Genomic DNA, 26,817 nt, shown 5'->3' on the forward strand with positions numbered 1-26,817 from the left:
AGAATGGTAGCGCCAGAGCCTCCAGCTGCTGCAAATGAACTTCAGATGCCTGCACAACCTTGTGCATCTGGCTAACATGGGTCCTGGGTGATAGAACCTGGGTCCTTTGGCTTTGCAGGCAAATGTTTCAACTGCTAAGCCATCCCTCCAGCCCTCAAATATCATTTTAAATGGAACATGTAGCTAAACCTCCATAGGTTCCCATGTACTTTTTTTTCTAAATGTAATACATAGAACATGGTTTCTCAATTGTAAGTTGGCTTCAGCCGGTTTCAAGTGGCAGGTTTCTAAAATTCTCCAAAGATGAGCTCACTAGCAGGATCAATGGATTCACTGTATCTGCCCAGTTGCTCCATTTCCTGGGGCTCCTCCAAGAAAGGAGGAGTGGAATAAACCCTGTAGAGTCTCGCAATGTACTTAGCGTGTGACAGGCTTGCTCTCTTTTGCTACCCACTAGCCTCAACAGCTACAAAAGCATGTGCTGCAGATTGGATTACTACATCTTTTGTAAAGAAAATAGAAGCATGACTTCATTCAGAGAAGAACGTAGCAGGCTGACACCAGTGACTCAGTGCTGTGCCACTCTGCTCTGGAAGTGGGACTATCTCACCAACAGCGTCAAGAAGCAATCTCCCTTATTCGCTCTTGTTCCCTTGGGCCTCCCTGGATATGTCCGGCTGTTGAACAAAGAGCATGAGTGTTTTTCTCCCTCTTTTGCAAATGCTAAGCTATTTAGGATATTATTTAGGATAAGATAGTGGAAGGTAAAATAATAGTGGAAGGTATAAGTGCATGTATCTTATAAATAATAATACCCTTCTGTAGACTACAGAAAAGAGGTGTTTTTTTTTGTTTTGGTTTTTTTTTTTTTTTTTTTTTGGTCTGTATGGACACCATTCCTGTATGATTTTATTTGTTTTTGAGATAGGGTCTCACTCTAACCCAAGCTGACCTGGAATTCACTATGTAGTTTCAGGGTTGCCTTGAACTCACAATGATCCTCCTGCCTCTGCCATTTCATAGTCCTATTGAGTTATTTCCACCAGGAAAGATAGGTTGCTTATCTTCTGAATTTTTTTTTTCCCCAAGGAACTCTGAAATTGCACAAATTCCTCTGAACTGTTCCATTTTAAGTGTGGATAAATGATTTCAGTAAAATGCTGTTCTGTGTGAGGGAATGACACTTCTCCTGCTACAGAAGCCTGAGAATCTCCCATCTGTATAGTCTGGCCAGAGGCATTTAGAAGCAGACATATAGGGCTGAAGAGATGGCTTAGCAGTTAAGGTGTCTGCCTGCAAAGCCTAAGGACACAGGTTCAATTCTCTAGTACACACAAGCCAGGTGCACAAGGTGATGCATGCATCTGTAGTTCTTTTGCAGTGACTAGAGGCCATAGTACACCCATTCTCTCTGCCTCCCCACCCCACCTCTCAAATAAGTAAATAAGTTGTTTTTTAAGCAGACATGTAAACAAGAGGGTTTGCATATATTAATTCAGTTTAATCATACCAATTCTTAAACAAAAAAAATTCCTCCAAGAGACAATAGTTCACAGTAACTGCAAAGCTTACAACTTTTAAAAATACCAGTCATGCTGAGTTAGCATTCAAAGGAGATAGTAGAGAATAACTGTAAAAAGTTTGACCAGGAACATCAGCTTCTGACTTTAAAAATTACAAATACCGAAGCATTTTGGTATCAGACATAGAAGTTTTGACATTGTTGGTTCATTGGATGAGTTTCTGGAAGTCTGGAAAATTGTACCTCTGTAATTGGATAATGCGCTTATTCTAAACTAAACATTTTCAAATGTAGAAAACAAACTAGCAAGCTACACATACAAAGAAAAGCCCTCTAAGACAAGCTCCCCACATGTTGAATGCCAAGCATAGGCACCACGAATCCTGGAAGACTAGAATTGATACAGAGACTTGACCTGAAGTCTTAACCCCAGGCTTGGCAATGGAAGTTGCATTCACCTACACATTAATGACAAACTCTGGGTTAGTATAAGAGAAGCCAGCAAATTCATTTTGGTCCAAGTTCATGATGAAGAGTTTATCAGTGGGAGTCAGTTCCACAGGCTGCCTGGTGAACTCTTTGTCGAAGTTGGAGGTGTCTCTCTTGTCTCTCTGCCAAATGGAAAGCAGACATGTTAACAGAGCAGCAGAGGGCAACACGACCGAGATGTGCCAGCTACTGGGAGGCTGATGGCGTCACGCGGGCAGTCAGGACGAATCCTGGGCTGACCGCGCTCAGCAGCTATGTGGCATGTCCTACCTTCATTTCTCCTGACATGTTGGCTGTGAGATACAAAACTTGGTGGAAATTTTCTCTGGAAGGAAATGCTACATTAAGGATTGTCCTAAGTGGTATGTGGATGGAGGGAAGCATTGTGTTTTGACTCTGAGGTGAAGTGCATTGGTAACTCCTTTTTCACGTCTGATGTCATAGAGTTAGCTATTAGATAGAGTGTTCTAGAGAAAATCACTTAATAGGGACCCTAGTGGCCAGGAGGCTTCTTTGTTGAAAAGAAGAGCTATATTGAACAGGTACTGCTCCCAGAAGGCAGAATGGCTCCATAGGGAAATCACAGCTGTACTCCGAGAAAGGGGCTGACCACTGTCCACCCCACACCCCATGCCTGGGACTCACTGGTAATGCTGAAGTCAGAATTGGGTCAGATAATACAAGGTACTGGCTGACTTATAAGGTTTACCCCATGTTTTATGTTTTGCCTCTTAATACAGATTAGAACAATCTAGGCTTTTAAAGGCTGCTCAAATCCCACCCACAAATTAGTTTGGGACTTCACCAGCCATAGGGTCTCTCCAAAGATGTCTATACCATGCATGTTGTCAATACACTGTAAGAAACACACCCACAGTTTAAAATAAGGTCTGTGGGGGCAAACCTTAAAAAATAAAAAGAAACAACAAAAACAAAAACAAAAATCTCTTCTAGCTCTGTGCTTCTTTCCTTCCTTCCTCCCTCCCTCCCTCCCTCCCTCCCTCCCTCCCTCCCTCCCTCCCTCTCTTCCTTCCTTCTGTCCTTCCTTCCTTCCTTCCTTTCTTCCTTCCTTCCCTAATCATACTTGAGTCAAGTTTTACTGGTAGTGTGAATGTGGGCTAACTAACACATATCTGTGTGGAGCCCTGGCCTCTCCAAGGTCCTCCTCAGCCTACTGCCTCTTCTCATCCTCACCCCACTGGCTTGGAGTGCTCACCCCCAGCCTCACTACTTACAGGTGGGTGAGTCATGGGTGACTTGGTGACTTGTACCTGACCACATCACAGATAGATGTGCCTCACTGTAACCACTCTGGCTGGAGAGGCAGCCTGAGGGCTGTTTTCTAACGGGATCATCAAGGATGAAGCCTGTAATTCACTAGCCACAAGTAGGTGTCTGGCTGAGGCTGAAGTTGTCAGACCACTGAGGAGACTGGCTGACTTAGTCTGGCCTATGTCACTAGGTTTAGTGCCTAACAGAGCCTATTTGGTAATAATCTTCCATTGCTGGATTCAAAACTGCATCTTTTGACTGTTCGCTCAAGGCAAGCAACATGTTTCCTTCTTCCTACTAGGGTGTTTGAGAAGGGCTGGCAGGTGAGACTAAGAGGAACAAATTTTCTCCCAAACATATAGTTGCTGTTGAGGCAGAGACCTCACAACAGAAGCAAAACAATGGGGTAAGATATATGATTTCCACCAGTCCTAAGGGTTTCCCAAATGGATACTGTCCATTTTGAGCCAGTGTGAACTGAACTGTGTGCTAAGACCCTGGGAGCTGCAGGGCCATGTGCAGGCTGCCAGGCAGGTATATCTCAGGTCAGAAGATAGGTAGCTCCTTCCTTCTGGTCCCCTTGGCGTCATCAGCCCTCTTCACCTTCATGACTGAGGGCATGCTGTGGAGACTTCCTCTCCATCACTCCCAACTTTGGAAATCCCTTCCTGTTTGTCATGCATCAGGATGGCACATGAGTGAAGTATGGCTTGCCTTATGGACAAGCAGGAGATGCTCCTAGAAAAAGCTCCAGAAGTTCACCCTAGACACAGAGCAAGGAGGGTCTCCTCTGTTGGGATAATGACTTCTCAGTGGATAGCATTTGAAACACTCATCTTAAGAAGATTGTTAATTCCATGGTCCTGAGAACATTACTGTGCCCATGGCTCCATTCTTTCTCAGGACAGGAGAGGCCAGTGAGAAGTCTAAACAATTAAAAGAGGAATTCTTGGATCCAGGCAGACAATTAGTCACAGCTAACAAGAACCTTGACCAGATCTCTTTGGATTTTCTTATTTTGTTTCCTGTTTTCGATTCTTCCATCTTTTAAATTCTTTCTTGAAAATTTCAGCCTCTCAGGTGGGCTAAAAGAACAAGGCTGTGACCAGCAGGAGGCAGTGTGGTAAGAAGGTAATGGTGTCTTCCCAAGAGTCTGAAGACATCTGAGTGATGTCCCATGGGAGGTGACACCCAGGACTCAGAACCAAGTGGTAATGCCAGTTCCCTCTCTCTATACACAGAGAGAGTATAAAAAGTGGGTATCTGCTCAGATCTTGGGAATTCTCTGATCGCTATGAAGCATAGAGATTGTATATTTGGCCTGCTAGCAGGGAGTCCATCTCACCTACTATGCTATCTCTCCATCCCACCCACCCACTATGTGATTGTCTAGAAATCTAGGTCAAGAGGATGTGTGGAATGTTTCTGTTTGGCTGCAAACTGCAGACTACAGACAGGAAGAGAAGATGCAAAGACTTCTGATGACTTCTTTTTGTAAGCATGTGTTCCTAACTAACCTAGAGCGTAGTTATCTCTCAACCACATCATGCTTTAAATTATTTATTGAATGATGGCTCCTACCAGATAGCATGCTGGGGCAAGAGGAGGAAGGGATGGCTTGATTGTGTCTTTGTTATTTTTCAGTATGACCCTGGCACCAGCATGGCACACAGATGGTGCTCAATAAGTGCTACCTGAATGAATGGAAGGGGGAATAAATGGCTGATAGCAAAAATAAATTAATTTTTTTCTTCCAGGATATATTTTCAAAGTATTCCTTAGAGATGGTATATGATGGAAGTTCTGTTTCATGGTTCCCTCTGAGTTGGAATGTTGATAGAAAAACAGTAGGAAGTCCAACTAATGATGTCTTTTTTCCACAGAAGCATCTCTGACCAGCAAGGCATGCTAAGGGAATAGGAACTTTGGCTCAAGTATCTATTTTTGCAATCTATGAACCTTTGGGAATTGTAGAGCTGTGTGTGTGTGTGTATAGACATATATAGTCATCTATCTACCTAACTATCCATCCATATTATATTTTTTTGAGGGTGTCTCAGATCATTTGTCAGTGACCCAGTGTGTCTCTGTTTTGATCCTGAGAAAATGTCCAAAGCCTGATGGAGGATCTCAAATAACTTGCTTGGTGGGAGACACAAGTCAGAGATAGATGCTCTTTTGTTACAGAGCTGACAGAACCCTGTGCTGGGGGTCAGGATGGCTGGGGTGTGTCGTCATTCACTGACATTCAGGAAGTTACTTCCTCCTATCTCAAGATATTAAATAATAAAGGATGTGTGTACGTCAGGAGGGGGAAGTTTTGCCTTTTCCTCTAATATCCTAAGCTTGTCAGCTAGGACATCAAGTTTACAACTCATGAAATCCAGCACAATAGAACAGGAGGGATGGGACTTTGCTTAAGTAGAACCCAAAGGCATAGTCTTCTTAAAGATGAGAAGTCATACATCAAGGACATTTGTCAAGTTTTGAAAGTCTCTGTGATGATTTCTCAGAAGCCTGGGTGCTTCTGGAAACCTTTTGAGCCATGATAAGAATACTCTTTAGGGCTGCCTGATCCGAGTAGAGGGAGGCAGGAAAGAGTGAAGGACTGCCTGTTGTCCCCATGTTCTGATGGAAATGAAGTCCCTCCCACCCAGAGGGTTTCCCTGGGCTTCTGGGAGCTTATAGAGATGCTTGCTGTGAAGAACTAGTTAGCTGGGAGCAGTGACAATTCTGATGAGAAGGACAAGAGCTTCGGCCATGTTCCTAGCTGACCTGCAAACTTGGCTCTGGTGGGAATGTGGGCTTTGGTTTTGTCAGTGTGGACATTCCAGCCATATCATTCCACCCTGTTTTAGGCCACTGGGCTTTCCTGAATGGGCCACGGTCCCTGTTCTCTGGCTAGTTGAACAGTGAGACTGGGTTTAATTTTTAGATTTAGTTCCTTCTCCTGAGTTCCTTTCTCGGGCTCTACTTTGTAGTTTCGGTCCTCATTTTTCAGAGTGTAGTTTCCCTTGAAATAGCATTTCTTCTTTGCTCTCTTATTTTTATTGTATCTTGATGCTAGAAAAAAAATGGCATACAACAGATATCCAGGCACAAATGAACATTTTCACAAACATCTTGCAAAAACAACATCAAAGTGAAGAATATAACTGTCTTGGTTTTGAGAGATTCTGCCTTTCTCAAAGTACTTAGTGAGCTTTCCAATACCAGCACCAGACCTAGCCAAATCCCCTCCCACAAACGCAAGTCTGCTGGGCTGCACAGCTGTCTTCTTGTTTACATCAAAGCAGGTCATTGTGGTTAATAACATCTGGATGTAGATTTTAAAGCATGTGTAACAAAGTGAATAAAACTATTTTTTTGAATTTGAACAATAACAGAAATAAAACTCCAAAGCAAATCAAGTTTGAAATGTAATGTAAAATCATGGCCCTTTGGGACCCCACTAGAGTGACCATGTGGTTTCAGAGAATAGTGCCAAATGCCATATCTGAGTAGTTTGGGAACGAGAGTGATCAAGGACATATGGTATCAGAAAATTCTATGTGGAGGGTGGAAGTAGGACCCAAGCTGTTTGCCTTCTGACCCATGAAAGTACTTTTGGATTGAACCTGTCTGAAACATCCTTGGGATTTTAGAAAGACTTAGATAATCTTCCTAGCTTTGTGTTTAAAAAAATAAAAAGACAATTTTATTTTTAGCATTTTTTTTTCAAAGCAGTCTCATACCTCCAAAACAGGCAGCGTGGTGGGACTCCCTCTAGGGCAAAGCAACCGTGTACTTGGATTCAAGCCAAGCTCCCAGCTTGGAAGTGGAAGAATTCTGCTAGCATTTGATCGATCTACCCATTTTGTAAGGAGAATGTTGATTGGAGGGGTGGAAATGGTAATGTAGAAAATGAGGGAGAGAAAGCAGACTGTTTTTTTTTTTTTTTTTTCTCCCCACTGGGCCAATTACGTGACATGCTGGGGATGTTGTGAGAGGACTTTGATCATCTCTCAATTATGCAGTATGATTTTCCATGGGCCACCTGCATAATTCCATCTCGCAGAGATGCTCCAAACTACTGGAGGACATTTGGGTCCTGAAACATGGTCACTCTAGTCTCATCAGAAAATAAAACATGGGTGAAATTTGGCAATGAAAAAATGTCACCACAATAGCCGTTGAGCTTGAATGACAGAAATGAAGGACGGAGATCTACACATCTACTTAGCTCTTGACTTCAGGTTTTAAAAATTCAGAGTTAACAAAGGAAAATCCTTCGAATTCTGATTGGTCAATATTCCTGATGACTTCCTGGTCAGGAGGTGTTAGGACTGGTGGATGACGGGTGAAAAATCGGTCGAAGTTTTCAGCATTTCGCCCACACTATGAGAGGGGAAGAAAAGAACTTGTGGGTGGGGAAAAAAAAAAGCAAAAGCCAAAACAGAACAGAACCAAACAAAATCAGGGGTGGTTTTCTCCAATCCCTTCCCTTTCAGAAATTCAGAGGTTGTTTCAATGATCAGAAATGAGAGCAACACAAAATGCAAAACCCTCATGACCTCAGAGCATGACCTTGGGCTCCCCACCTGCAGTTGCTGTAGCTTGAGAGAGGCTCCTGGTTTCCTTCTGGGCAGTCAGGAGATGTTGGCAAAGGCATGAGATGGCAGGGCTAGTGGTATGTCCGCATGTCCCCCCCATCTCACCCCAGGGAATCAGCCAAGCTCCTTTGTCGGGAGAGATGGGATTAAGGTACCTAAGCTCTTTTATGGAATGTCAGATGCAGAAAAATGACCCATTTATACATCACCTGGGAGATCACAATGTTTACAGCAGCAGAGCCATTAAAGCGCCGTCCTGTTGCTCTCGATCAGGAATAAGGAATGCTTCCAGCTCCACAGAACAGAGTTTATAAGCTCCAGCCAGTAGAGGAAGATGCCAACCAGAACACCTCAGGGGTATCACAAGGCCCTGGCTAGCTAGATTCCTCCCTGATTACAAGTGACCCTTAATTACAAGGTGCCAGGAGGTAAACTCCACTGCCTTCTCCTCAAATCTGTGAAAGTGGTGAGGAAGGAAATGCATACGGCCATTTGTACTGGACATCAGGTTTCAGAGAGAAAAACACTGCCACCCTCACTCATCCTGCAGGTCCTTCTACAGGAGCAGATACTGGTCAGAGGTAGAGTTAACACATTGGGTGTGAATGAATTACATGTATGCACATGCTAAGTTTCTGTCTAACATGGGGTGGCAAGGCACTGACTTGAGAGTTCTTTGCTATTGGCTCACTACCAGCAAAACCCAGCTCTAAGTATTTCAAACGGTATCTGCGGGAGTCATGGTTTGAATACAAAATGTTCCCCCAAGGCTCATGTATTCGAGCACTTGGTCCCCAGCTGGTGACACTGTTTTGGAAAGTTGTGGAACCTTTTGCTGGAGAAAATGAGTAACCAGGTATTATGGGCTGGTCCCCCTTCCTGCCTGCCCTCTGCCATGTAATTTCCAATTCAGTATGGCCAGCTTCCACCATGTCCTCTTCACCAAGATAGACTATATCTCTTCTTGAACTGTAATCCAAAACAAACCCTTCCTCCTTTAAAGTTGTTTCTGTCAGGTGTATTTTTAACAGGAGAGTCACTAATATTTTCATCACCCCTATTTTACATTGTAGATAAAAAAACAAGTTTAGGGAGATAAGTCATTTGCTCAAGCCCAGACAGCTAACAAATGGCAAAGCTGCAGGGGTTGCTGGATCCATCTGATGTCAGAGCCCCGTCCCTTGGCTCTATCTTTACAAGTGTTGCAGATAGGTCATGACAGAATACTGGGGTCTGGGAGAGTCATGATGGAGGTGAAGATTGGAGATGATGAGGTCTTGGGTGTGAATGGCAGTGAATGTGGTTGTCTCAATGCAAAGACACTAAGTGGGAAAATTCAGAAAGGTGGCTTCCATTGTGGTCATGATGAGAGCCCAATGAGAGGCTAGCTCCTCAGCAGGGGAGTCAGAAATACGGAGTTGGGAACACAGAAGAGCTTTAGCAAGGTTTTAAGTGATAGTCCAAGGAGAGTGAGAAAGATATACTAATAATTACAGTAATACCTGCTGAGCACTGCCTAAGCAGCAGACTGAGCTCAATCAATGGCATTACTCCAGTTACCTTATTATACTTATTTATTTTTGGATTTTTTGAGGTAGGGTCTCGCTCTAACCCAGGCTGACCTGGAATTCACTATGTAGTCTCAGGGTAGCTTTGAACTCACAGCAATCCTCCCAAGTGCTAGGATTAAAGGTGTACACCACCATGTCCAGCCCAGACCAGTTACCTTTTTAAATATGTATAACAACCCTCCATCTGCCAATGACCAAACTGCCCCTAAAGCTCTGTAGAGTTGTAGGAGAACCTGGAGAGAGCAACGCCAGACAAGCTAAGCACTGAGGGAGGCCAAGGACACAGGCATTGTCATGCTAGGAATCTCTCCCAGAAGCCAAGTAGGAAAGTAGGAACCGCCACACTTGTGCATGGGAGGACATTGATGGACACACTAAGGACTGTCACTGGGCTCTAGTCACTGGAAAAGTGAAGTGACATTGACATAGTCACAGCATGCAAGCTTCTCTTCAGTTTTTCATGTGTATGTGTGGTATGCGTGCTTTCCTAACTGCATAGAAGCCAGAGGTTGATGTTGAAGTTATTCCCCAATTTCTCTCCTTATTCTTTGACACAGGGTCTCTTGTTGATCCTAAAGCTTGTGGATTCAGCTAGACTAGCTAGGAAGCTTGTCCTGGGGAACGAACTGCCTCTTCCTCCCCAGAACTGGGATTATGGGCTCACACCATCACAGCGGGATTTTACTTGGATTCTGGGGATCTGAGCTCAAGTCCTCCGGCTTGTGTGGCAAGCACTTTACCCACTGAGCAATCTCCCCAGCCCAAAGCTGCTCTTGAAAGTCTCGGCAAAGGGCAGCAGAGTGCATGGGAAACAGCCATGTGGGCTATACACTCCTGCCTACTTCCCTCTGGGTAGAGATGAGCCTGTTGTCTGCAGACATGGATTCAAATCCTGGCATCTTGTTCCTGCTGGGCACATTTCCTAACAACTCAGGCTCCTGTTTCATAAAACAGGGCAAGTGTGACTCCTGATGTAGTGATGAGAACAAAATTAAATAATGCATGTGACAAGGCCATGGTACCAAATAGGTGCTTAATACACCATGGCTGTGTTATTTGGTTCTTGTTTTCCACTGGAAATCCCATGCACTTTGATGAGGGAACATTTTCATGATGCTTAAGTTTTTTTTAATTTTTAAAATTTATTTTATTTATTTTCTATTTTTGATCTTTTCACAATTTTTGTTAACATTTTCTATGATTATAAAAAATATCCCATGGTACTACCCTCCCCTCCACACTTTCCCCTTTGAAATTCCATTCTCCATCATATTACCTCCCCATCTCAATCATTCTACTTACATATATACAATACCAACCTATTAAGTACACCCCTCCTTTCCTTTCTCTTCCCTTTATGTCTCCTTTTCAACTTACTGGCCTCTGCTACTAAGTATTTTCATTCTCACGCAGAAGCCCAATCATCTGTAGCTAGGATCCACATATGAGAGAGAACATGTGGTGCTTGGCTTTCTGGGCCTGGGTTACCTCACTTAGTGTAAGCCTTTCGATGCTTAAGTTTTAAATGCTGAGAAAACAGCCTAGAATTTTTAGACTTTAATAAAAAATATAATTGCTATTTGGAGCTAAATTGTTTTCTCTCTTATTGCAATTTTATATAAAAAGAATATAAACTACCCATTATAAAAATATATTTCATTTTTCTATGGAAATTTGAAAAACACAAACTTTATAGGATAAAAGGATGTGAAAAAGCTATGTCTGATGTAGCAAAAGAATGAGCATAAGAAAGTTCCAGAAAAAAGCCTAAATAATCTATTCATATTCTGAGAGTGGCATCTGAAAAGGATAAAAACCAAGAAGAGACAGAGAGAAAAGACACAACCTAACAAGATCAAAGCTAAGACTTAATGGTTTAAAAAGACATGCTCCAAGTAAGTCTGAAGGTTCATAGAACACTAGAAAAATATTTGTAACACCTACTACAGAGGAAGGGCTCTTTAATTTATAAAGAACTCGTATGTATTAAGAAGGAAAACATAATCCAGAAAGATTGTCGATAAAAGGGAGAAAACTATTTTTAAAAGACAAAAGTGAAAATATGCTTTGATTTCACTCATCCATACAAGCAGTGAAGAGATGGCCTTCAAGCAGGAGTTCAGGGAAGCAAACACCAGAATCATTTGCGTATCTTGGAGAAAAACACTGTCTGCAGGAGAATTGCAAGTGCAAAGGCCCTACAACAGGAGTGGGCTTGGCTTAACCATCAATGACGCCAGTGTGGTTAGAGCAGAATGGCCAGGGGCAGAGGAGTCAGGAGGCAGGGCATGGTCCTTGCTGGCCACAGAAGCATGGTAAATTTATAGAGCTTGGTGGGTGGAGGGTTTGTAGGGAAGGTGGATAGAAACATCTGGGTGTGGGATATGTTCTATACGTAGATGGATGGGACAAGGTGGAGGAGAGAAAGTCTTTGGCTTGAGATACTTGTTGAGTTCTGCTTGGAGTAGAACACAGTAGTGAGCGAGCTGCACTCAGGGTAGAGTATACTGGTGAGCGAGCACACTCGGGGTAGAGTATACTGGTGAGCGAGCACACTCGGGGTAGAGTATACTGGTGAGCGAGCACACTCGGGGTAGAGTATACTGGTGAGCGAGCAGCACTCAGGGTAGAGTATACTGGTGAGCAAGCACACTCGGGGTAGAGTATACTGGTGAGCGAGCACACTCGGGGTAGAGTATACTGGTGAGCGAGCACACTCGGGGTAGAGTATACTAGTGAGCGAGCAGCACTCGGGGTAGAGTATACTGGTGAGCGAGCACACTCGGGGTAGAGTATACTGGTGAGCGAGCAGCACTCGGGGTAGAGTATACTGGTGAGCGAGCACACTCGGGGTAGAGTATACTGGTGAGCGAGCACACTCGGGGTAGAGTATACTGGTGAGCGAGCGCACTCGGGGTAGAGTATACTGGTGAGCGAGCACACTCGGGGTAGAGCATACTGGTGAGCGAGCACACTTGGGGTAGAGTATACTGGTGAGCGAGCAGCACTCGGGGTAGAGTATACTGGTGAGCGAGCACACTCGGGGTAGAGTATACTGGTGAGCGAGCACACTCGGGGTAGAGTATACTGGTGAGCGAGCACACTCGGGGTAGAGTATACTGGTGAGCGAGCACACTCGGGGTAGAGTATACTGGTGAGCGAGCACACTCGGGGTAGAGTATACTGGTGAGCGAGCACACTCGGGGTAGAGTATACTGGTGAGCGAGCACACTCGGGGTAGAGTATACTGGTGAGCGAGCACACTCGGGGTAGAGTATACTGGTGAGTGAGCACACTCGGGGTAGAGCATACGGTGCTGGGGTCAGTGACCCATTTTCCTTTATGATGAACTTGGGACTCCAGGGTCCCAGAAGGCAGGCTGGGGTGTGGAGTGATGCACTGAGGAATGACAAGGGCGACCTTTACTAGTCATAGAGACAGTGTACGGGGCCAGTTGTGATCATCCAGAGAAAAGAGGGTGGACAGGGTTAGAGGAAAGGGTCAGGACGGAGTGGGTAGGGCTGGGGAGGGGTAAAGGGTGCTGGAGGCAGGGCTCTGATGCTCTGGTACTTTTCTTTGTCCCAGGGATTGAGATCCAAAGCTCTATCAGAAGCATAGAAGCTAAAATACAGAGGCTCTTCAGGGGCCATTTTTCTTTCTTTCTTTTTTTAAAAAATAAAACAACCCATCCATCTCCTATCCCTACCAGAAGGCTGTCAACTTGCTGGACTCCCCGAGGGAGGCTGTGAGAGGAGCTGAGAGACAGTTTCTGGCAGCTCCGAGCCCCTCCCCACCCCTTGCCTCTGAGAACAGTGAAATCTTTAAGTGAGATAGCGCAGAGGAGATGGGAGAGCAGGGGTTAGCCAAGGGGGCACGGTGCTGCGGGAGCGTGATCGCCCTGCTAATAAGCAGCTTACGGGCTGGCAGGTCGCAGCCTCCCTGGTAAGTGTTTCTGTGTTTTTTCAAATGGAGCTGTCATTGCCCATTAGCTTCAGGAGCGCTCCCTAAATGGAGACTTCAGCCCTTGGGAGGCACAGCCTGGGATCCAGGGATCCTGGAATTCTGCTGCATCCCCAGAGAATAGGCAGCTCAGTGGCTGGGATCTAATTACAGATTTGTCCTGCACCACACCTGCCTCTCTAACTGTCTTGGGTACATACTCTAGCCCCATTTAAAAACTGGTAACAAATCCAATCCCCTTGCCATAATAGGGGTGCACCAATGAGGCCTCTGGAACAGGCACTGAGGCCAAAAGCCAAGAGGGTATATTTAAACCACAGGTACCTATTCCAGGGACAGAGCAAGCAGGAAGCCTTTTGACCTGTGGAGCTGTGTTTGTGAACTTACCATCCTAGACAGGAAAACTGATCTGTGAGCTGTTACAAAGGAAGTCTCCCCATCCCACTCCCATGCTTCCTTCTAAGTTTTGTTTTGTCGTCTTGCTAAGAGCTCTGAATACAGCTGCCAGATGTGGGGTGGGGGTGACAACAGAGCATGTACTAAGCATGTACTAACAGACCCGGATTCCATACCCAGTGCCACAAAAACAAACAAATGTACACTCTGATCATTCAAAACTGTTAACCAAAAATGCAGTAGAACAGGGTCCCTATTCCCAGGGCTGTATTCCAAGACCCCCAGTGGATGTCTGAAGCCATAAATAATACTAAATCCTGTATAGACTCTGCTTATTCTTCTACATACATACTTACGATAGGTTAATTTGTAGATTACACACACTAAGAGGTTATGAGAACTAATAATAAAGAAGAAAATTATAACAATATTCTACATTAAAAGTTACCTAAAACTTATATGTTATTTCCTTGTGATAGTTCCCATTTAGTACTTTTGGACACAGGTAATAGAAACCATCAATAGGATTAGGCCTTTTCCCTGCTTTATCTCTAATGGCTCTAGGTGCCCAAAGTCCACATGCTTTAAGATGGCTTACAAGTGACTTTAGAACCTGGCATGCACACCTGGATCATAACATCCTCACAGCCAACATCTGCAGGCCTGACACTCCACCCTCCCACTGGCTGGAACTATTCCGGTTCCTAGAGAACCCATACATCTCTCCTTTCTAAGCTTTTACCCAGGGAGCCCAGGCCTCCCACCAGCTTCCTCCTCACCCCCATCTCCTCTATACACTCTCCCTCCAGCAGGGAGACACTTCCTCCAAGAGGCTTCCTTGACACTCGTCTGTGTTCCGGAGTATAGCCCATGAGGATTCAGATATTTACCAAAGACTCAGTTAAAAAAATGGAGTCAACTGCCAACCAACAGGGAAAAGAGTTAAATAAATAATGGCACATCTACTTAACATATTACCATGCAAAATGATTTGGAAAATTAAAAAGATATAGAATATTAAATAACATATGTGATTACCAAAAGTACATAAATTATATACACAAAAAGCATGTAATATCTCTATGCCTATTGTATATGCTAAAAGAAGTTATGCTTTTTTAATTGAATCTATGGGTTGTGTTTAATCGAATTTCTGAAAATTTAACTATCAAGTATCATTGCTGTTTAATAATATGAGAATAACCTTCAAAATGATACAGCTAGCACATCCAAGAAAGGTAAAAACAGAATAAAGAAAAGGGAGTATTATTAGGACCAGCCTGATGCTCCTTAACAAGCTTTGTGTCACTCACTCACTCTAAGATGAGCGCTCTGAGTGGCTGTCTTGGGTGTACTTGGTGCTGTGGGATGCAGAGGAAGTGTAATAGGTGAGTTTTGCACATGCTTTGCCTAGCAGTGAGTGGGACACTAGAAATAAGAGGGGTCCCTGTCCTTTTTCTCATGACCTCATGGTTTAACAAGGGAGATAGATGCACACAACAGGCCACCACATGGTACCATGTGGCAGGTGGTGCCACTGAGTATAGAAGTAGAATGCCTGGAGGAAATGATGTCTAAACTGGGTAGGCTCTGAAGGAGAGATTGCTTCCTCGAAGGATAGATGGAAGGATCCTAGGGAAGAAATGAAAGACAAAGGGGGACTGAGGCAGGGATGCTGGGAAGAGGATACAGGCCCGTCCCCTGCTATTTGTTGCTTAATATGAGTTTGAGAACATGAGGCCAGCTTCTGTCCAGCCTCCAACAGGACACCAGGACATCTGTGCAATGGCAAAACCAGACGGTCACAGCAAAAAGACAAGAAGACCTATATCCAAGGCAAAAGGACAGAGGAGTGGGTGTATTAAATGAGTGCATCTATGACCCTCGGGGTTGTTTCCATGCTTTGCAACTCTCCACTGCAGCACAAAGAAGACCCTGCCTGAGAGAACCCGCCAGCCAGGCATGGAGCTGCATGCGCATTTGCTCAGGTTCACTCGACAGCTGTGGACTATGGCTTTTCTGCAGAGCAAAGACTCAACTCATATTTAGCATGGTGTCACCGTTGGCAGTAAAAAAGACAGAAGAAACAGCTCTCTTTTTCTTCTGCTGGTAATGAAGGCTCCGATAATTGGACTGATTTTATCACATGTCTTTTTAGGAGAAAGCCAGCAAGAGAGAAGGGCTTTTGTGTTTGATGGTAATATTGTTTTGTTTTTGTAATTTTTATTTTAAAAGAACATGCATGTTTTCCTTCAGGTCTTGGTTGAAATTCCACATCCTCAGAAGAGCTGCTCTAGGTCCCCTCCAAATAAGGTAGATCCCTCTGTGTGCTTCTGATACTCTCTACTAGGATGTCCTGTTCACTGTTATCAGAGGAACAAAGCATCTAGCATGTCTTAGTTTACAGTTACCCATTCGTTTCTTTGTCTGTCAATTTACTGTCTGTTTCCAGTTAGATCGTGAGTTCCATGAGCATATGCAAGACCCAGAGCAGGTTCCAGTACAATGACCACAGCGGCAGGGGCGTGTGCCACGTACACAGTATGAGCTGCGCACTGGGCTAAGCGCTGCACAAGCATCATGTCTCCTTTACACTCCCAACATCCCTACGATGCCCTTGCTGTGCAATGAAGAAGCAGATGCACAGTGTCTGACTGTGATCTGATCCCAGATATGACCACACGCCCAGCCTCTCTGTCTGTCATCTCTGTTTACTGCAGAAACAAACAAGCTCCTAAGACGCACCAAGAAAATTAAACAGAGCAATAAAGAAATCTTTGAAATTCTGCCATCCCAATCTCTGTATTTTTAAAAAATATTTTATTTTTATTTATTTATTTGAGAGAGAGAGAAAGAGAGAAGAGGCACACCAGGGCCTCCAGCCACTGCAAACAAATTCCAGATGCATGTGCCACCTTGTGCATTGGCTTATGTCTAGCCTGGGCTTTGCAGGAAAGCACCTTAACCACTAAGCCATCTCTCCAGCCCCCAATCTCTTTATGGGGTGAAGGTTTTGGTTTGTGTTCTAGATGGCTGGGTGAGGAGGTACATGGATGGTTTTTATTCTTTGAACAGAAATGGAAGCATAATTAACTTTCTTCCTCCCACCCTCCTTCTCCTCTCTCTCTCTCTCTCTCTCTTTCTTTCTCTTTTTGATTTTTGAGGTTGGGTTTCACTCAAGGCCAAACTGACCTGGAATTCACTTTGTAGTCTCAGGGTGGCCTCAAACTCATAGTGATCTTCCTACTTCAGCCTCCCAAATACAAAGATCAAAGGCATGCACCACCACGTTATGTCCTAACCTGCTATTTTTACATGTGTATGTGTGTGCATGTGTGAGTGTGTAGAAGCCAGAGAACATCACTGTCTTCCTCAATCTCTCTCTACCTTATTTTTTAAAATTTTAATTTATTTTTATTTTTAGAGAGAGCGAGCAAGAGAGAGAAAGAGAGAATTGGCATGCCAAGACCTTAGCCACTATAATTGAACTCCAGATGTTTGTGGACAGGGTCTTTCACTGAACGCAGAGCTTTCTCATTCAGTGAAACTAGCTAGGCAGTGAACCCCAAGGATCCTCCTGTTGCTTTCTCTACCCATTGCTGAGATTGTAGTGTACATTGCCATACCTAGATTTTACATGGGTGTTAGAGATTCAACTCAGGTCCCCACGTTTGCCTACCGTGCACTTTACTGACCGAGACATCTCCCCAGTACCCTTTAGTCTACTTTTTAAAAGAAAATAGATGAAATACATGGTAAAAAATTTCTATATCGGGCTGGAGAGATGGCTTAGCGGTTAAGCGCTTGCCTGTGAAGCCTAAGGACCCCGGTTCAAGGCTCGGTTCCCCAGGTCCCACATTAGCCAGATGCACAAGGGGGCGCACGCGTCTGGAGTTCGTTTGCAGTGGTGGAAGCCCTGGCGCGCCCATTCTCTCTCTCTCCCTCTATCTGTCTTTCTCTCTGTGTCTGTCGCTCTCAAATAAATAAATAAATAAAATTAAAAAAAAATTTCCATATCAACAAACTATCATTTTGTTCTTATGTATTCTTTACCATTCATCCTAAATCCACATTGTGCTTCAAATCAGCTCACTCTGTAATATTATTATCTCATGTATTACTCTGTGTTTTCAAAGATCTGATTCCCACAAATCTGTGAGGTAGGTAGAAAACAAATAATCTCTCTCAACAAATAAAGTTGAAAAAAAAAAAAAACTTGACAATTTCTTCCAGGTCCTGAGGGCACATTAGGAGAGCCAGAATCCAGAGACTAGTGAAATCACAAAATTGAAGCATCAGGCTTTCTAGTACATCTTGCCATCCCATAGTATGCATCCTATCATGTGATATGGGTTTGCAAGCTAAAATGACCTAGGTTCTGACTCCATCATTCCCAGTAGCATGACATATAAACAAGTTATCTAAGCCCCCTTAGCTCAGGTTTGCTGCTATGGCAGATGGAGTTACACAGTAAATACAGTGATGGTAGAATGTTCCAGATTCCACATTAAGAATTTCATTATTAACAACATTAGTATGGTGATATGACTTAACAAAATTGACTGTTAGGTGAATGCTACTTATTAAGATTAGATGTCATTCTTGCTAAGTTTATTACCAAGCTTAAAATAAGCTTTGTGTTTGAAAGTTGTAATAAGCTCAAAAGAAGATGGTGGTTGTATGCAATTTCATGTAGAAAATACAAAGACTCGTTTTGTTTTGAAGCTAGGTAGCCAACTAGAATAGTTATTATACCTGTGAGAATGAGGCACTTGGGCCCTGCCCCTGACATTCTTTTGTTGATTAATTCTTTAGACTCTTAATTGTATTTTTTAATCATAAGAAGATGAAAGAACAGACTTGTTAAGAAAAAAAATTAGTGTAATTTTGAAATAGAGTTTTTTTAATACACATCCAGTAACAGGAACAGTAGCAGATAGCTGCTACCTAGTGGTAACAGACCCTGCCCTCTTGGGTGGGCATGGCTGTGCTCTGGCTAGGGTGGGTTCTGCAGGCTCTGCCATAGCCCACTCTATGCATGAAATTCCCACTCCAGTTACCAGCAGAATAAAGACCATCCACTTAAACAGAAAACAAAATACCTGCCTACCAAGCTTAGCAAGGAAGGTGAGGAAGGTGGTTCTGGGGAAGTGAAACAAGGAACCCAGCCAGAGGGTGAAGAAAGGGGAGATTTAATTTCACCACTTTGCTTTTGATGCCGCTTGAATAATTTTTTTTTTCAGAATGTCTTTAAGAAAGGAAAGATAGGGTTGGAGGGATGGTTTAGTGGTTAAGGCACTTGTCTAGGAAGTCTACAGACCCAGGCTTAATTTCCTAGTACCCACATAAGCCAGATGCACAAGATGGAGCATGTGTCTAGAATTTGTTTTCAGTGGCTAGAGGCGCTGGCATACCCATTCTCTTTCTCTTTTTCTTTCTCTCTTTCAAATAAATAAATAAATAGAAAAAAAAAGTCAAAATATGAAATAATACGATGAAGTCAATAAAGATAAGACCAACCTATGAGAGAAGACAATTTTCAGGTTATGGGTGCCTCCAAGGGAGAACTGTCAATAGGAGTAGATTGCACCAGAATGGAAGAAAGAATGAATTGTTATCAGCTGGAAACAGCACAAGCCAGCAACTCTTTCCCTAAGTTTGTATCCAAAGTAAGATAGAACAGTAGGGTTAACCATAAGAAGGCAGGATTCCAGGCTTGAAAGGAGGGATTCTTAAGATGAAAAGACCTGGCATGTTTATGAGTTAAGATGGTGTCAGGAAGGACAGAGCAGACAGCTGCTGTCTTGTCTACCAGGAGGCCTTCCCTCTGCTAATAATAAAAGGACTCACCCCTTCTCTCTCAAGATGCCTTGGCTCAGGGAGGAGGTGAGCCAAGTCCAATCAGTATGGCACATACCGCTGGTGACACAGAATTAAAGACAAGCATATAACCCACTATCCTCCAGTATGACTGAGTTTTAGACTATTGAGAATTTTAGGAAAAGGAAGTTATTTTTAGTAGAAGTTGTTGAGCGTATGAGAAACCAGTTGCTTGTCATTATGTGTTTATGATGGATAAACTGGGTAGGATTGAGATGGGTAAAGTGTGTTTCTAGGTGTTTCTGTAAGAGTGTTTCTAGAGATAACTAGAGCATATGGGCTTTTGACCTAATCAATCACTGACAGATTAAAAATCTGAATAGACCATTTGGAAGTGGGACTTTGGAACATGGGCCTAGTTGTAGGAAGTGGATTGATGGACAACAGGTGGGCCTCTGAGGAACAGATCTTGTCCTTGGCCACTTTCTGTCTCTCTCTGCTTCCCAACTGCCATGGGGTGAGCAGTTCAACTCCACCATGCTCGTCTGCTGTAATGTTCCACCTCACCACTAGCCCAGAAGCAATGGCGACAGCTGACCATGGACTGATCCAGAACAAAGTTTTCTTCCTTTGTATAGTTCCTACTAAGCACTTGTCACAGTGACAAAAGGCTGGCTAACACAGTGCCCACAAAAGCCTTCTGAGAAGAACTTGAGTCAATGCAGTGTAATTAATCCCAGGGACATGGGAAAATGGTGTCACAAGGGCCTGTTTGAGGGCAGAGGTCCAGCCACATCTCAATAATCACTTTTTTTACTTAAAAATTAGCTTGTATAAAGTTCCTATTTGTAACCATGGGAGCTTTGGTTAATGCAAAAGAAAGCTGTGGAAACAGAGGTGAGTGTGGAAGATGGGAGGATGGGGTTCAGAGTGGGAATGACGGGCGAGTCTTACACTGGGGACTAGTGGGGGGAAGGAGACCAGCACAGCTCTAAGAGACAGGACAGGAAGTTGAGGGCCACCACTTATACTCACATATGAGCCTCAAGTTTTTAACTGGCATAGGGGATGGGAGATATCAGCTGAGACCATAGGGATTAGGACTTGAGTGTCAAGAACTTGAGAAAAGAGAAGGCTTGAGGCCTAACCCATGAGACTGAGAGAGACTCTGATCAGGAAAAGGCAAAGGACCAAGCTGAGATCACAAAGCCTGCACTTGTGGAGCCTCAGAGGAGTCTCAAATGTCCATCTTTACTCAGCTAGCTGTTTAGCAGCAAAGCCTATATTGAATCCCGGGTCCATTTGACTCTTGGTCCATATTGTTTAAGCTGGACAGTCTCTCTGAGTCCATATGCTTTTATTCTTGAGCTTTGAGAACTCAAAAGCTTTCTTGGAGAAGCATTATAATATGGAAAAAGTTGGTTGAAGATTCAAGGAGTATCCATCCAACAGAGTCCAGGCCTCAGGAAGGTAGGTAAACTCAAGACTGAACCAAGAGCAACCGAACTCCCATATCTGTGTAAAATGAGTTTGTCTGATGAGAAAAGAAACATTAGAATGGATAAAAATATGGGTTATGAGGTAAACAAATTGGATTTTAAATTAAATTGGCACTCAGACATACTGCTATGTGGACCATGGGCAAGTTACTTAGCCCATGAGTCCAATCTAATTCTTTATATGTAGAAACACTAACAATATCACCTATCTCATGGGATTCTTAGGAGGGTAAAAAGAGATCAGCTAAGTACATAGAGCTATATCCCCCCCCCCCAGTAAAAGTAGTTTAATTGAACATGCCTAGCTTGTCCTAAAGCCATGATTGTAAATTTGCATTATTAATAAGGTCCTGCTTCATTAGACGAAGGGTCAGATTTCTTGCCCTAGTTCTGTTACATTCCTTGCATAAGCCACTTAGGCAAATCTCTAGTCCCTTGCTAATTTGTAGAATGAAGGAGTTGAATTCTACTTCCAAAGGCAATCTTTCAAATTGAAAGATTGGTATTATATTTCAGTAGTTATAGCCAGGCACTTCCTAGCAGTGCCACACTCTCTCCCACTGGGTGACCTTCCCTTCACTATTTCAGGTCCAACTACTGGCTTGTCTTCCAGGGGACAGCTCAAAGTCATGCACATGCCAAGTGATTTTGGAACTTCATTTGGCCTTTATACCTGCCAATTTCAACCATTTGAAAGGAGCCTGATTTGATCTACAATTTAAATGGATTCTCCATGGGGTGGGGAATAGATGGAAAGAGTGACAGACAGATCCCAGGATATGTGTCCAAAATTACTTTGGATTACTTGTTAGTTAGTATATGAATGAATCTACTATTCTTATTAAGATTCTGGCAAACTCAGGATCTACCAAAACAGCGCAGAAACATCACCTCTTTACTGAGCCCAACTCCAGCGGCTCCTTCCAGATGCTCCCTGCCCTGTGCCTACAGTTAAGTCAATGCCTACTGCCTCTGTCAGCCTTGAAACCCAGGCCTTCGGAACAAGTGAGATTTGCATCTTTTCAAATCCTGCTAGCGAATTGTAAAAGGTGTGAATGCACTGTGTGTTTGTTGCAATATTTTAAAATAAATTTTAAGTCATTTGAATTGCAAGAATGCTTGGTCTTTTACCGTTATGTAATAAACACCATGAAATGGTGCTAGCATGGCTGTTTCTCATTAGCACAATCCCAGACCTTACCAGGTGCTCTGACTTCATCCAGCAGTCTTTCCAAGGACTTCAGGCAATGCAGAGCCCAGAGTTCAAGTCTGGGCTCTGAAGCCTTCTAGCTGCTACACCTTAAATAAATCTTGAGCCTCTGTGAGCTCTACTCCTTCATCTGTAATATGGTGATTAATGACTACATTATAGAGTTGTCATGAGAACTACATGAGGTGATGCCTGGAAAACAGAACAGTGTCCAGCACAGACAAAAACTCGCTATTTTTCCTAATATGTTTGAGTAGTGTGGGTTTACTGTGAATTACTTTAAATCACAATTTCCAAACAGGTATTGTTCTCTTGAGTATTTGGTACTTGGGGAGAGTTAAGTTCAATGCTTAAATAAATCACATCGAGTAGAAGCTAGATCCCTTTCTTAAGCCTTGAATTTGGAGTTTGAATAGCAAACAGACAAAGGTTACACTTTCTGCCTTCAATTCAGAAATGTCAGGACATCAAACACACACCTTCAGCCACACGCACACAGGCACATTTGCTCATACAGTGAAAGGGCAGTCGAGTTTGGAGGAGAATGTCACATGAACGGAACTGCAGCTCATTAAAGAGATGCTCAAAGCTTCTCATCTCAGCTACATAAACAATGCTTTTGGATGACAGAATCACTGAAAAGCGAGTTCTTCCTGAAGTAGCGCAGTTCTTGTTAGACTCTGAGGACATGGACGACCATTTGTGGCCAGATTGTTAAAGCAATGCTGAAGTCAGAGAGGACAAGGGCTTTGCAGTGATAGCTTGCAAGACCTAGGCTTTCCTGATGAGGTGACATTGTGAGACAATGAGACTTGATATAAGTAGCAATAATAATATGTAATGAGAGCAGAAATGATGGGTGTTAGCCTGTCACACAGGTGGGAGGCCTTACCCTTGGGCTGCAGTAGAAGGAAAGAGGGAGCAAGCATGCTGAGCATATCTCCATGGCCGGGTGGTTGCTCACAAAGCAATGCAAGGAGGTGGGGAGAGCTTATTTGTGTGTGAGTGTGTGCACACACATGTGCCTATATGTGGTGCTAGGAACTGAACCCAGGGCCTCACACATGCTAGGTAAGTGTTCCACTACTGAGCTATACCTCCAGTCTTTTGCTCTACTTTTAGTTTTAACACAAGGTGTCACTAAGTTTCCCAGGCTGTTCTTGAGCTCACTCTAGCCCAGGCAGGCCTTGAACTTGTGATTCTCCTGCCTCACACTCCTGCGTAGGTAGGATTATAGTCCTGTATCACCAGACCTAATTATAGGCTTAGTTTTTTTTTTTTTTTTTTTTTGAGGTAGGGTCTCACTCTAATCCAAGCTGACCTGGAATTCACTATGTAGCCTCAGGATGGCCTTGAGCTCTCAGTGATCCTCCTACCTCAGCCTCTCAAGTGCTGGGATTAAAGGCGTGAGCCACCACACCTGGCTAGGCCTAATTTTTAATGTCTTCTTCTCAGAGGAAACTGATGACTAGCTTGATCAAGTTTCTGATAAACAGGGCTTTTTTAGCACAGGGCAGGTGAGTGTACACACACTCTAGCACTCAGGACCTGGTGGGTTATTATAAAGCAGGATAGCTTCGTCTTCCTCTCATCTTTCAAATGCTGCAGTTGTGGCACTGGTTGGGTAAGTGGAGCCCAGGGTTATCTCACTGGGTCATGGAAGCCTTTGGCCCCAGCGTGCACACTTTCCCACCTATTTTCCTCAACAAGACACCCTCTAGTACCGCTCAGATGAGGGGCACCAGAGCTTAATGAAGGCAATTCTTGATCATTTATGAACACCATGAAAATCTCAATCAAGCATTTCAATCTCAACACAGAATATTAGCATAACTTAAACCATGACATTAGAATGCAAGTAGTACACATTTCATAGTAAAACATACAAAATGCAGACATCCAAAATGGCATGGTCTCAGTGCACCCTCTGCCACTGCATATCAAAATTCTGAATTGCATCTCCCAGACACAGGGACTCAGCGCTGACAGCCCCTTAAGCCACCTTCTCTTTCTCACTGGCAGAAGGAAGAACAGCCCATAACATGACCACAACCTGCTCTGGGCCCTGTGAGAAGCGCTTTGATCAGAGCTTTCCTGATACCTATTTCATTAGTTCATCCTCTTTTTACCAGGACCAAACCCTGGACTACTGGGCTGTAGGTTTAAAGAACAATTATATAGTTAGAACAGGTTCCTGTCCACCCATCTATCATGCCCCATTGGACAAATACTGAGTGCCTACAAGGTGTCAGAAGCTGAGGAGCTCCTTGGGTTGTCAAAATGAGTACACCCTGGAGGCTCTCCAGCAGCTCCTTTCTAAGAGCCTCTTGTCTGATCTCCTTGCCTGATTTCACCCTTTGAACCAGAATGTGCCTATTAAAACTTAGTATCAGGGGTAGAGATATGACTCAGTGGGCAGGGTGCCTACCTAGCAGGCATGAATCCCTGCATTTGATCACCAGCACTGCATGAACTGGGTATGATGGTGCATAAATCAGAAACGTAGAGGCAAGAGGATCAGAAGTTCAAGGTCATCTTTGCTACACAGCAAGTTTGAAGCCAGACTGGCTACACGACATGACAGGGATTCAGAATGAAATAAAATAAAAACTAGTGTCAGGTTGCTATTTCCCTGCTCAAAACTTGGAGTAAAAACCAAAGATGTTCTGTTCTTAGAACCATCTTCTCCCTCCAGTGCCCTTTCTGGTCACTCTCCATTTACCTTCTGCCTTAATTACTCAGCCAAGACACCTTGAACTCTGATATCCACTAAACACGTCAGGCAAGCTCCTGCCTCAGAGCCTTTGCACCTGTCTGCCACACTAACCACCTCTCAGCCCCTTGGATGCACACATGGCTCTCTCCCTTACCTTTGGCCTGGATTTGCTGAAATGCCACTTTCTCAGTAAAACTGCCCTTCCACCTCTTCCTCACCCTGGATCTCCCAAATTCCATAGCAGCTTTTGTTTTCCCTCTAATGCTTATCAATTTCCAACACATTGTTTGTCCTACTTGCCTCCCTGTGTGTTATTCGACTGCTCTCTCTAGAAGATATGCTTCAGCAGGACAGGGATTTCTATGATGTTTATTACATGTTCTCAGGCCCTAGCATAGTATTCTCCTTATCACTTGCTTAATGGGTGACTCAGCACCTGACATTGTCTCCACTCAGGGATAAACCAGCACATGCTCTCAATGGGCAGGTTACACACTGTCACCTCCTTCCCACTCCACATTGACCCACAACAGTCTAAGTCCCATTTCATTGGAACACTGTGTGCTTTACCATGATCACTCCTTCACTATAGGCCTCCTACTACTACACATGCCACACTTCTGATAAAAGGATCTATCATTACACTTGTGGCCAGTTGCAACCCATGGCTAGGAGTTATGGTACCTGCTTGTGTGATTAGGATGTAAATTGTCCCCCACAGACTCATGTATTTGAATACTTGATCTCCAGTTGGTGGCACTGTTTGGGAGGTGGGGCCTTCCTGGAGGAGGTGTGTCACTGTGGGAAGGCCTTGGCATGTTATAGCCCAGCCCTACTTGCTACACTGAGTTTGATCTTGCTACTTCCTCCCTGCTGATGTGAAGATGTGATGCCCTGCTGTCTGCTCTTGCCATGAAAGAACTTCCCCTCAAAAATTCTAAACCTGAAAGAAAAACAAAACAAAACAACAACAACAACAAAAAACCCTTTCCTTTCATAAGCTGCTTCTGGCTGGGTGTTTTGTCCCAGAAATGAGATGGTAAATGATCCACTGCTTCACAAAGTGGTCCAGCAGCATCCTATCAACTGACAGCATGGGAGCAATGCTGAATCTGAGGCCCCACGACAGAGCATCTGAATCAGAGAGTACATCTGTACCACACACCCAGGTGACTCGCACATGCATGATGAAGAAGTTCTGCCAGGTTCCTACATGACACTCATAGCACTCAACCAGCCTGTGTAAGAACAGGCAGCAGGAGTCTGCAGCCCTCTCCACCCAAAGACCAACGAGTCAATGCACTGCATATTCAGCTCCTTCAGCAGCCCCTCACCTGCCCTGTGCATACTGCACAGCACCATGAGTCTGCAATGCAGTGGTCAAATTACAGCCCTTTATAAATATAGTAGCAGCTTACACAACCACAGATTTATTTGAGACACCCTGATGTGCATAAGAAAAACACCTTGCACTCTAGTATGTACCTCTAAGGAATCCTTTGTGCCTGTGGCACCATGTGATGCGGCAATTGTTTTATAGTGGTCATTTATTCAGTCCAAATTCTCAAGCATCTATTATGTGCTAAACTTTATACTAGGCTTTGCCTGGATTTGACACTTAAGAAGCCACAACCATAGCTTATTGGAACAAAACCACAGATGTTGAGTACACAATTGCAGCAATGTGTGAGGGGTTTATTTATGGGATGGAAACAGATTTCTACTCAGGAATCAAGGGGAGCCTCCCCAAGGTGGTGACATTCTATTGAC

General features: G+C 43.8%; 1 protein-coding gene across 3 annotated transcripts in view; it reads right to left on the bottom strand.

The window, feature by feature from the left end:
• Positions 1-1,480: 1,480 nt before the first annotated feature.
• Prkcb (protein kinase C beta) overlaps positions 1,481-26,817 on the bottom strand; it is a 393,262-nt gene continuing 367,925 nt past the window's right edge. For 2 of the 3 annotated variants that reach the window (XM_004670195.3, XM_045131080.1), the window contains one exon: positions 7,207-7,660. In XM_004670195.3, the coding sequence (XP_004670252.1) occupies positions 7,502-7,660 (159 nt within the window). In that variant the 3' untranslated portion in view covers positions 7,207-7,501. Of the gene's footprint in view, positions 2,134-7,206; positions 7,661-26,817 lie in introns of those variants that run through there. The other variant, XM_004670196.2, reaches the window with a different exon arrangement.

Source organism: Jaculus jaculus, chromosome 12 (genome assembly GCF_020740685.1).
Source record: "Jaculus jaculus isolate mJacJac1 chromosome 12, mJacJac1.mat.Y.cur, whole genome shotgun sequence".
Classification (NCBI taxonomy): Eukaryota; Metazoa; Chordata; class Mammalia; order Rodentia; family Dipodidae; genus Jaculus; species Jaculus jaculus.